This window comes from Pinus tabuliformis, chromosome 7 (genome assembly GCF_031772625.1).
Source record: "Pinus tabuliformis cultivar Carrire ecotype Pingquan chromosome 7, CPIR1, whole genome shotgun sequence".
NCBI lineage: Eukaryota > Viridiplantae > Streptophyta > Pinopsida > Pinales > Pinaceae > Pinus > Pinus tabuliformis.
In genome coordinates this window covers 1,734,577,706-1,734,590,090 of record NC_142293.1, presented here as the reverse complement: position 1 = coordinate 1,734,590,090, position 12,385 = coordinate 1,734,577,706, and the positions used below count along the sequence as shown (strand labels likewise).

Sequence of the window (12,385 nt, the reverse complement as noted above, 5' to 3'; positions counted from 1 at the left end):
ACAATTTTGTGACAAATATAAAAAATTAAATATTCCATGTTTCAGAACATATAATCCTTCACTTGTAAGTGCCATTAATACCACCCGTTCAAAATCATATGAAGAAAAGATCCTCCCACTTGGAGAAGTATTAAGTTCTATAATATACATCATGAAGGCGCTCCAAGTATTAAGTTCTATAATAGACATCATGAAGGCTAGCGCAATTACATGTATAGTATCATTAAAACCATATCATAAAAATTATATACAAAGAATAACCTCCCCTTGGAGAACCATTAAGTTCTATAATTTACATGATGAATAGTAAAGCAATTGCATGTTTAGAATTGCAGTAGTGACGTGAGGAGTTAACCATCATGCTCTGCTTCACATACTGAACTTTAAACCCTTTTGTCGAGTGGCATACTTAGCCATCTTAAAAGTTACCATCATTTATAGCAATGTTTATTTGATTTTTTTATACAAATGGCAATCGACTAGTGATCTTCCCTACAGTTCCTGCAAAGTCTGCTACAGTGATTAGAAAAGGACTTAGTTACCGAATCTAGCCAGCTTTACCTGTCCGCTTCAGGCAATACTATCAAGAGAGCATATGAAAGAATCTACAGTTTCATATAATCAATATTCGGTGAACTCTATGGGTACCTAATACCATATATTTGCCAAAGGTGAAACTGATGAGTTGATGGTTTAAATTTGCAACTCGTATACAAGTTTATGGTGAGATTTCAAAATAGAATTTGTTGACACACAAAGAATTTTCAAATTCCACATTTTCCGGATTTTCTTGAATATATTTTAAGTTGTAAGTTCACACTAAGTGCAGCTTCATGGTTCAATCCGTGATTTACCTTCAAAGAAAATATGACAACAATATAACTCCTTACCATATACCCTCGATGTGAAGAATCCAAAGGAGGATTTAAATTTTACAGCATTCTCACTACCATGAAGTTATAGAAATTAAAGACCAATGACTCCAATGGATAGATCTAGCTTTTCACCGCTGCTATCCAAGTCCAGCATTTTATAAAAGTCAAGTGCAATTTATAAAAGTTCCCATTGTCCGATTGTGGACAGCTTCCATCTAAGAAGAGGTAAAATATAAATTATGGCCAACCTGCAACATATTCTCATGGTTTCCTATGACTCTATTGTGGAAGATGCTCTCGACATCATTGGATTTGGAATAGTTCCTTTTATTAACACAAAAAAATTAATTACAATATACATACTTTTTTTGTTGGGATCCCTTGACGCTGACCTGGAGAAAGCTGCTGATGTTTTTTATACGTGGAGATTGAGGACTGCTTCCCCTGTCAAACCAGCAATGTAGCTTTTGTCAGCTCTCATGGGTGTAATTTAAAACATAATAACATACCTTTCTCCGGTGCATATTTATGGTAAGCTGAAGGAACCTCTATAACAGGAAGGAATTGCTTTTGCATTGCCCATGTCCCTAGCTAACAACAATACTGAACCAATTCATTTCACAGGATTAAATCAATTGCACCAATTTTTCCACAATGTAATGACAAACAATTGTTACAAAGCACAGTGAAAACAAAGGCTCTCTTATTTGTTTTTGTATAAGAACGTCAATTTATATTAATTTTGGACTTTTTTATATGCTGTAGCCCCTTACGATGTTATCATTGTCAATCTAAGCGAAGTAATTAGAGAGGATACAGCTTGGCAGGAAAAATCTCTGCCTGGAATGTTTGCAACTTTTCCCATTGTATCGATAAGCAGAAGAAACTTCCCAAATTGTAAGACAAACAATAGATTTTTTCAAAAGATTATAACCAATTTTAGTTGCTTGACAAATCTGAGGATATATTGTTCTACAGACATAATCTAGTTTGTGGCATGGCAAAACATATGTTGTTAAGTCGAATATTCTCTCAAGAGATTCATCTCTAATTTAACATGTTCACAAACTCTGAAAAGACTTGCCCAGCATTGAAAAGATCCACACCGGGGATAAAGGTACAAGGTAGCTAGGATAAATGACAGAGGTAAATTCTAGACTAAAGGTCCCTCCCCAGTGGCAGATAGTATCAACTCAATCCTATTCTTTCTACACTGCTACTTTTACAATTTCCACTAGTAATAAATTCGAAGTTGTTTCCATGCTTCTTTAAAATAATCCAAATACATAGACATAATTTATTTATTGTGTTCAGAATTTACAGTTAAGTTGAAAGATGTGGTTATGAATTAAATAAATTAATATATATATATATATATATATATATATGAAAAATAAACGTACTTTAATTTGCAAAATAGTTTTTGTTACTGGAATTTGACAATATAATTTCAAGTAAGATGGTGATTTTTTGTTGTTTAAAACACATTTTTGAAGGTATAAATGAATTCAGCACCCTGAAAAACCCTTGAGACTCTCTGCCAGATTTTAGTTAAAATTAACTAGAAAAAAATGCCTAGGCCATTTTGTCTATAAGTTAGACTAAATTGTAAAAATAAGTGTGCAAAGATAGGGTTATATATATATATATATATATATATATATATGATTTAAAATAATGGTTAAGAATAAGTGTGCTCTTTAAGAGGTTATAGGTTCAAATGTAGTGAGGGCAGGGTATCTACATTTTCTTAGTTTTTTTTCTTTTTCACCATGCTAAATCTGTAACTCGTTGGAGTAATGTGATATATCCAAGATGAAATTTAGTGGCTGACACTATAACCCCAAGAATATATCCAACAACCCATAAGCCAGGTATATCAGGAATTTATGACTTAGCAATGAAAGTCCACAATGGGGGAGCCTACTCAGATTTTTTTTTTTGACAGACCCAGTGTTATTTGGGAGCAGGAGCGAAAGCGGGTGCGGGAGCGACATTTTCAAAAGCTCCCGGTTTGGGAGCGAATCCCCGAGTGTTTATATATATATATATATATATATATATATATATATATATATATATATATATATTTTTATATTTTGATACATATATGTCAACAAAAACATGTAGAATTATGAATTAGATATAAAAAACATAAAAAAAACATAGATTGAACCATATGACAACAATCATCTAGAAGTTATAATCTTCATCAACCACGTCCACAAGTTAGTAACATAGTAACATACAACATATTGAGTCTCGTGATTCATCAATCTTAAAGTTTCAAGCTTTCAAAATTCAATATATAACATTTATCATCATTGATCACCAAAGTTGTACTTGTAAGCTAAGTGTAACAAATAATATCTAATATGAAATGCAATGTTATAAAATGAAATGAAACAACTTTCAACTTTCATGAAGCATCATATTCATAATTCATTACTAATGAGTTATTATTGCCAACTTCAAACTTAAATTGTCATATATTGTTTAACAAAATATCATAATAAATATGAAAGCGTCAAAAGTTCGAGAAATGTCTAATTTTTTAGTCTTGTTGGAAAATCGAGATCTTTGTCATTAATATCACCCTCTAAGCATTAATATCCAGAGGTATCTTTGTCATTACTTCTATATCTGTATAGGGATCTTTGTCATTAATATCACCCTCTAAGCATTAACATAAGATAGGAAAACCATAGCATGTCAAGTCAAGAATTTGTTTGAGTGATGCGTACATTTTTAGGAGGGTCATGATAGAGGAGTTCGACAACCAATGTCACTAACATCAAGTACATAGAGGGATTGGTGCTCTTGATTAAATACGAGTTCCATACCCTAATACATGACAAAATTCAATGGAAACATTGCAATCCTGAAATCCTGAAAAATTGATAAGTCTACTGAATTTTGAATGAAATCTAAAATTCTACTTTCTCCATATGAAATCCAATGAGGTCGGAACCACTCTCAAACATCCCGAGTTATTTCATGGTAATGTTAAAAATTTAAGTAAAAGGATGAAAATGAAGATTAAGGAGAATGTCACTTTTACTTTAATAATTTAACATTACCATGAATAGCATATCAATCCTAGGGCCATAGGCTTGATCATTAAGTTGCCCCACTCAAAACTTATTTGTTTCTTTGAAAAAAAATTGCATTTGGAACATCACTACAAAAAACAATTTGCAAAAAACACTAATCGCTCTCGAAAACGCGGGAGCGTTTTTTTTAGGGAGCGCACTCCCAAAATCGCTCCCTTTTCGGTATCAATTTCGGGAGTGCGCTCTCGACTCACTCCGGCCCGGAGAGCGGATTGGGAGCGGGATTCGGGGGAGGGGGGGACGCTCCCTCGCAACACTGGCCAGACCTAATCTAAGGAAGACCCAATACTAATTTCTTATGATTTTGGCAAGACCCGAGACTCCAGCTAGGCAGGACAATATACTCAATGTGATTTGAACCTTGACCTCGTGGGTTTCACCCTACGAACCTAGCCGCCTCACCACACATCGCTATATGGGGGAGCCTACTCAGATTTAATAATGAAATCGCCACAGGAAGGTAGGTCCCTTATCTCACAAATAAGAGGTCTCCCACAAACTAGGTGTCATACATCAATTTGATGTCTGCTTGAATGTGACCTTAAAAAAAAGATTATTATTAATTTATTATTATTATAAATTATAATACAAATAAATTTTGAAGTAATTTATGTACTTAAATTAGAATTAAAAAAATCGTTAATTTTACCATATGTTAATATTAATAATAATAATAATAATAATAATAATTTATGTTTTAAAAAATATTAGTGATTTTTAAGATGAGACGAATTAGAACAAAAAAAATGTTAATTTTATTATATGTTAATAATAATGATAATAACAATGATTCAGTTTTTCCCAAAGCGGTATGGCAGATGGTGACAGGGTGTTCTATTAAGGTACTATGTGGTGTAAGGTCGCTGGTTCGAAACTTCGTGGGCAAAAATCCAGCCATGTTAAGCACTGGTGTGGCCTAGGCTCGAGGTGATCCCTGGGTGATTTTGACAGCTTAGATGCCTATGGGTCAGGGCTACTCAAACCACATTTTAGGTGTGTCACTCATCTCGAGACTCACATAACCTAGCAAAAACAAAAACAAATATTCAGTTTTATTCACTTGGGATAAAAGAACATGAAAAATTGACTAACATTGACGAGGAACTCTACCACAAACTAAATCCTGTACCTCCAATCAATCTAGTCATTCTAGGCACTATTGATATTTTCATGTCCTCTTGATGGTTTAAGTTAACTTATTGTTTTTCTACTTCTCTTGGAATTTACCACTACCGTGGCATAATGCATTTCATAATGAAGTCTTAGTCAGTAGATCTTTTTGTAATGCCCTCTTGATGATTTAAGTTAACTTATTGTTTTTCTGCTTCTCTTAGAATTTACAAGTACCGTGGCATAATGCATTTCATAATAAAGTCTTGGTCAGTAGATCTTTTTGTATGTATACGAAGATTTGAAATAAAAAACATTTACTTTTATCATTAATCTTTCCAACCTAACAAATGATTTTAATATTATATAATTTAATATTAATTTAATAAAATAAATTATAAAAAAAATTGATTCAGTTTTAATTATGACTTTGTACTTCAAAAAAAATCTAATTTATAATTAATAAAAAGCTATTAATAAATTAAAAAAATATTTTTATTATTTAACTTTATTAATTAAAAAAACTATTAATAAATTAAAAAATATATATTTTTATTATTTTACTTTATTCATAATTGATTCAAACTTACGGTTTTATGCAACCCAATATGAGTGATATGGAATTCTTAATCTCTTAATATAAAGCCATTAATATATAACAACATAAAATATATTAACACCTTGACAAATATGTTTTATAAATCTAAATATAAAAAAAATCTTATAAAAAAAATCTAAATATTTATTTATTCCGAAACTCAACCAAACAGATAACGCTAATAGTCATAAATCTAATGATGTTCAAAGACGGAAGGAGATGCACGAAATGTTATGTTTCTCTTTACAATTCTATCGCCCTTAGAAATGACTACTTAGTTGTTATTTAGCTTTTCTGATATAGAAATGAAATTATTTTAATGTCTATGAGGTTTAAAATAGCTTATGGGACAGACTTTTTTTTTATTTGGTTCTTGTATTCAGCATTTTTCTTGTGAAGTCTCACAATAAACACTCCCATCTTCTCGACAAACCCCTCGCTGAATAGATTATCCCAAGAGCTAGTTGCCAGAATATCTGCATAACTTTACCTGCTATCTTTGAAGGCCTCGCATTCTAAAATGAAATGCTTTTATGTTTCCACTTTTCCAGGAGAGCAAAAAATACATATTCTTTCCTTCCACACTTCTTTTGGCTTTTTCCAGCGCCTTGTTTCACAATGGAGTTGATGAGAATTAGTCCTTAATTGACCAATAATAATTTTGGCTCTCCAAGAAATATTGGCCCCTTTGTACGCTTTTTGTTGATGATTATGAGTGAGATTAAACTCTTCAATATAGTACTTCTTCTTTCTTCCTAGCTCCTTCTCCCAAGTACGTTTGTGGAACTTATCCATAACAACTTTTTTTATCTCTTTAGAGTCAGTGGGAATTCAGTTGGATCGTCTCCCTCCTTTCCAATATTCCTTAGATGCTCCTGGTCACCTTTTACCTACTAGACAGGAGCTAAACAAGATCATTGGGGAGGACATCTACAGGCAATTCGTCCAGGTCACCTAGGCTAATCCTCCAGGAGGGTTGCACCCAAAGATGGCCTTCTATGCTAAGCATTTCTTGGAGTTGAGAGACGAGCTCATTGTTCGACCCCAGTATACATTTCACCACTGGATGCATGCTCTTCGCATTCCTCTAGGCCAGTTCAGAGTAGGTTCTCATAGACTTCGAGTAGAGACAGACCACCAGGTGGATAGACTAGACAGTCTCTACCAGGTATGTCATTTACAGGAAGTGGAGACCGAGGTGCACTTCATCCTTGGATGCCCTGTCCACTACGAGATCAAAGGAAGGCTTCATTGCTTGTTCAGAGATTCTCGGACCCTCGTCGACTTTTTCAGGTACCCCGATTAGAGATGTTTGGCCCTATATATGCAGGAGGCTCTCAGGTTCCGAGCGCATATTCTTCAGCCTCCCATAAGACTAGACCTCACACAAAGGATCACGACATTTTTCAGGGTACTAACTTTAGACAGGGGCACCAAGAGATCGATTGATACCAGTACATATCCAGACTCCAGATCAGTGAGGATTCGTGGGACCTCACCCTGCCACACAAGATCTCAACAGCAGTTCCGTCTCAGATCCGTTCTTGGGAGACAGACTAGGTCCTCCAGCATTCAACAGCATGTGAACCCCCCCAGGACACGATTTAGTGGACAGTCTGCACTTGCCATCGGCTCTTCATCGGGCCAACAGACATTGTTGAGTTTCTTTAGCGTTATTCATTCAGCCTCAGATGTTAGGAGAGATGGGTCTGATCCTCAAACCTATTAGGTCCTGGATCTTCTCTGCTAGGGCCAGATGTTGATTTACTTCATGCATTGTATCTTTTATAGGAGACCGTTTGGTTCTCCCACTTTGTATATACATCAGTGTACTCAACAGTGCCTTTGACCTACTTTGTGGTCATTAGTTGGACATAAATATAATTATCTTATCTTTACTATTTGTGGGACACATGCTCAAGCAAATACACCATTTACTAAACCATTTGTTATTTTGCCGCATCCAAGTCTTCTTTCTTTTGCACAATATGTCATATACACAACCTTAGTCCATCTGCCCTCTTCCATTTGCTAAATCTTTTTTAAATACCTTATGACTTGCACCATAGCAATTGCTTCAATAGGAGCATCCCCTGTTTCACTTAACAAGATAGCATACGGAACTGTACTTTTAATTTTGAATTTATTTATAATAAAATGTTGTGAATTTTCTTAATTTGTTTCCATTGCATCTGGGATATACTGTTTCCCAATGTTTACTTTTTAGAAATAAAAAAACAAGAACAATCTTTTCGCAACCTGTGCTCCATACATTTTTTTTTGGGAGAGAATTTTGCTAATCACCTTAGGGTTACTTGGCATATGCTAAAAACTAAGAGAAATTTGAGATGGTAAATCACAACTTATCACGTTAATGCTGAGGTTTCCTAGATAAAAGCCTGGCTGACAATTCTTGGAGTCCAACTATTTATTAATAATAAAAGTAAAAAAACATAAACTTAACCATGATACATCATTCAGTCTGTGCAATCAGGAATAGTACAATTAAAGAATTTGTTTTTCTCCAGTTTCTACTTCTTGAGAATACATAGATAAAGTCATAGATCCCTTACCGTGCATTCGTTTAACGAAACGATCAAATTCAGAAAAGTTTGCTCTCCCCATTAAAGTAGGGCTCAGCCGTAGGTAAGTAAAAGCAATCAAGTGCCGCCCATCAGGATCATTCCTTGGCTTTGCATTCTCAAGTATCCTATTATAGCCATCTCTATCATGACATGGAACAGGATTAACACTTGCAACAGGTATGCCAGCATCCCAAGCTGCATTCATAACCTGAAAAGAAAAAGGATTAGAACACTCGAAATTATTATATATCATTATCACACCCTTTAAAGGAAAGGCAAATGGGGCTTGTATACACCTGCCACATAAGGCCATGCGGATCTTCCATTGCTTCGATAAACCCTTGTTCATGATCTAAATTGTTTAAGTCTACACAGCTGAATTTAAATGTAGCATTGTGTTTCTTCAATATCTGACAAAGTGGCCCATATCCATCTAGATGGGATGAATTGTAGAAGCCTGCTGTAAGCTCTGCAGCATGACTAGAAGTTTTATACCACCAATGAACTCCAGAAACCTATTCATCGTACATACACACAAAGTCTCGCACGTTAATAATTTATTTCTTCACACTGACTATATCCGTCAATGAAAAAGTGCACAGCTTTTCCCACTGGAATATAATTTGGAAATAAAAAACATCAGCAGCTAAATATCTCACGAACATACACTTCATTGCAATTGAAGAAACAAGCGTCAAGTGATGTTATGAAAACCTTTAAGAGGTGAGGAGCAGCTAAAATAAGTGATACCATAATATACCGAGTGACAATTCAATGCTTCCAATTCCTACCGAACTAGATATCGAGGTGCAGTTTTGATTTTCTCATTTAAAATATCTTCCATTCTACTTCAACTGTAGCCATCAGCTCTGCGATAATCTTACCTTAACAGCTATCCGCGTGCCTTCAAATGCCAGGTTTGCAAGACCGAGTACACGATCGCTATGCTCGATTAGCCCTTGTGAATACCAACGAAGAAAGAAACGACCATAGTAACTGTTATAATCCCCTCCATCACGGAAAAAGCCAGTATCATGAGGTTGGGAGTTATAGTATCCAGCATTGTCAGGACCTCTGGCCCAAAAAGTGTGACCCCGTGCTTCAGCCGCTTTCCTTAAACCTTTTTGCATGTATTTATCATAACACTGTAGAAGAATATGTCAGTACTTTTAAAATCCAAAGTGCATGATAAACCGCCTTTTTTTATTGTCATTTTAAGTGCATAATTCAAATCACGTGTTGAAATGCCCACAGCACAGGTATATCCTATTCTTTCTGAATTCATCGTATACATGATAAATCTAATCCATATCAAACAGTAAAGTCTAATCAACGTAAATGGTAAAAACTCAGATAACAAGGTCATGATGTTACTTCTTGTCTAAGTAAAGGTTTTAATATTGAAATTTTAGCTTTGTGTGGGCTAAGATTTCCTATAGTGATTTTCTAACCGCATGTACCATGAAGCACCTGTAATAAGCTTCACCCTACCTGACCATAAGGGCTCTTTTCAAATTTTCGCGTGTAGTTCGAGACTGTAATATCTCCAACCAATTAACACAGTTGGACTGAGTTAAAAAAACAAATAATAATAATAATAACGATAATAATAATAATAAATAAATAGCTTAGAAAACATGGTTTTGTCCTAAAGTAATCTATAATATCTCCCATCAATTAACACGGTTGGACGGAGTTAAAAAAATAAATAATAATAAATAAATAAATAGGTAGGTAAGTGAGTGAGTGGGTGGCGTAGAAAACATCGTCTTTTCCGGATGTAACTCTCAACCAAAGTAATTGCCCATGGTTTTCTTAAGCAATCGATGGAGGAGGAGCGGGAGCAAGCATGGAATTTGGGTCTTCTTCATTGGTATTTTGAAAGCTTAGGCGAGTTTTCAAGCGAGGGTTTCAGGTGAGATCCTCAGCCTATTTTCAGTGGGATTCGATCTCACCTTCGGCAGCCCAACTTCGGTGGTCCCTCCGATCACCCTAGCTGGCCCAACTCTTGATTTTAACTTAGAAGGGGTTTCCTGCCTATCTTGTCTTCCGAATCAATGATATTAGCTTGGGATTGCAGGAATTATCAACTGTGGAGCATACGAAGTATTTGCACCAGTATAGTGATTGCAATATTGTGAACTGAAATTTCCAAATAACACAGGCCAGAGTCGCACTCATCGCTGATCCAGAACAGTCAAGCCATCAGGAGTTGAGCAACGGATCGATGAACTTGGTGAGGCCGACAAGCTATCTCTTATGCATAGTAAGGCCTCTAGTAAGACCGCAGACCCCTGCAAGCGTTATGACAGACCTGTGTGGAGCCAAGGAATGAGTATCGGTTACAGTCAAGAAGCAAGGGTCGTTGGTAAATAAATCTACCGAAGCGGAAGTGTCGATCTTGCTGCAGTACAGTGCGAAGGGAGCGGACCTCGATTTCTGAAGTGTCAAGAGGCCCGTCACACCACTAGCCGAAGGAAGTGCACTCGGTAAAGCCACGACGTCGAACAGAGAGAGATCACAGGATCTGAAGAATCGTGGTCAGAGACTGTTACAGTGAGCGCCAAATCGCTGGGTGCCCATTGATCTTCACGATCATGGACTACGGAGGTAGGGCCGAGAGGTAGCTGACTTCTCACGGTTCATTCTCACAAGCCTGCGACGTAGCCACCTTTTTGCAAATTTGCCGAGCGGCTAACTGTTCGTGGGTGGACAGATCTGGAGTTTAAATTCTGTGATTACTTTATGTACATGTGCTCCATTTTTTTTAAAATAAAATCTCCTGCCCCTTTCAAAATAGTGGTCCGTCTCTTTGTCATTGTTTGGATGAGGGCATTGTAATGGTGTGGGGTGAATGTTTAATTAAATATAAACTTTTTACTCAGTAGCATCTTAGAGTGGTATCAGATCCACAATTTTGGCCAGTTGTGGGATGCCAAGAAAAGAAAAAGAAAAAGGGATAGCTATCAATTCGAAAGGAAGGAGGCTATAAGTCAAGAGGAAAAAACAAAGAGATCATCGCTAAGGACCAGGAAAAGCCGACACCAGGGAGAGCCAGAAGAGTTAGATGAACTGATGGGTGATCACGAAAGTACCAAGCTTGAAAATGCATTACAAAAGATCGCCACCACTCAAGACACAATTGTGGAACTTCTCAAATTGCAGATTGGGCAACTTAACTTGCAAAGCAATAATGGGGAAGGTGGCTCTCATTCAGGGGGAGCGGTCCATCACATGAACATGCCAACATTCGAAGCAACCCATTCAGCAGATCAACTATGCCTCCATTCTTGGATGATTTCTCCAGGGCAAAAGACTCTTTTTCACTAATTGCGGACACTGTTGCACCCTAAATGAAGGAATATGATACGTTTCCACCCAACGTGAAAACAACTTTAACCATCAATGACTATTATTTCATGAGGAGCAAACAACAAAGGAAGACAACAACATATGGGGGCCCTCAACCAAACCAGGATCTGCAAAAGGTTGTGGGGAAAGTAACTCTTCCTTACTTTGATGGATCAACAAAGTGTTTTGCAAGATCATGGGTGCAGAAGTTGGATATATATTTCCAGATTAATCCCATGCGTGAGAGAGATGCCATTAAATATGACACGCTTCATCTTGATGGAGAAGCACATGAATGGTGGCAACATAGGATGATCACTCTAGGACATGCAAACATAATCTCTTATACAAAATTCACGTAGAGATTGATAGAGAGATTTGACAGGAAGGACCTTGAGTTGTACTTCCAGGAGCTAACCCAACTCTGATAGACAAGGAAGTGTTGAATCTTATATCGCAGAGTTCCAGAGGCTTGCAGTAATGGTCACCGACCTCTCAATGGCTCGGATGGTCATGTTGTTCATAGAAGGGTTGTCAGAACCCCTGCGTGGTTGGGTAAGAAGCCTACCAACCCGTGACCTTGCAAGATGCAATTAGCAGAGCAAGGGATATGCAAGATGCAATACCCAAGGCTAGATTCCTACCCAAACCAATTATTCCTCAAAGGGGAAAGGAAGTCAGATAGCAGCAAAGGGAGTCGTCAAGGAAGAGAAAGTTGGATGATGAAACCAGGAAAGATCTTAGGAGGAGAAG

At 36.4% G+C, this 12,385-nt stretch overlaps 1 protein-coding gene and 1 long non-coding RNA gene across 6 annotated transcripts in view; one reads left to right on the top strand and one right to left on the bottom strand.

Moving 5' to 3' along the window:
* LOC149255275 (beta-amylase 2, chloroplastic-like) overlaps window positions 1-12,385 on the bottom strand; it is a 322,686-nt gene that overhangs the window by 30,262 nt on the left and 280,039 nt on the right. For 3 of the 5 annotated variants that reach the window (XM_089460447.1, XM_089460446.1, XM_089460448.1), the window contains 4 exons: window positions 9,166-9,426; window positions 8,578-8,796; window positions 8,270-8,489; window positions 646-1,319 (listed from right to left, as the gene is read on the bottom strand). In XM_089460447.1, coding sequence (XP_089316573.1) covers window positions 1,291-1,319; window positions 8,270-8,489; window positions 8,578-8,796; window positions 9,166-9,426 — 729 coding nt within the window. In that variant the 3' untranslated portion in view covers window positions 646-1,290. Of the gene's footprint in view, window positions 1-255; window positions 511-645; window positions 1,320-8,269; window positions 8,490-8,577; window positions 8,797-9,165; window positions 9,427-12,385 lie in introns of those variants that run through there. The other 2 variants (XR_016267216.1, XR_016267215.1) reach the window with 2 other exon arrangements.
* On the top strand, window positions 9,435-10,789 carry LOC149255277 (uncharacterized). The gene is made up of 2 exons (XR_016267217.1): window positions 9,435-10,196; window positions 10,362-10,789. It is a non-coding gene; the product is annotated as an uncharacterized LOC149255277 (long non-coding RNA).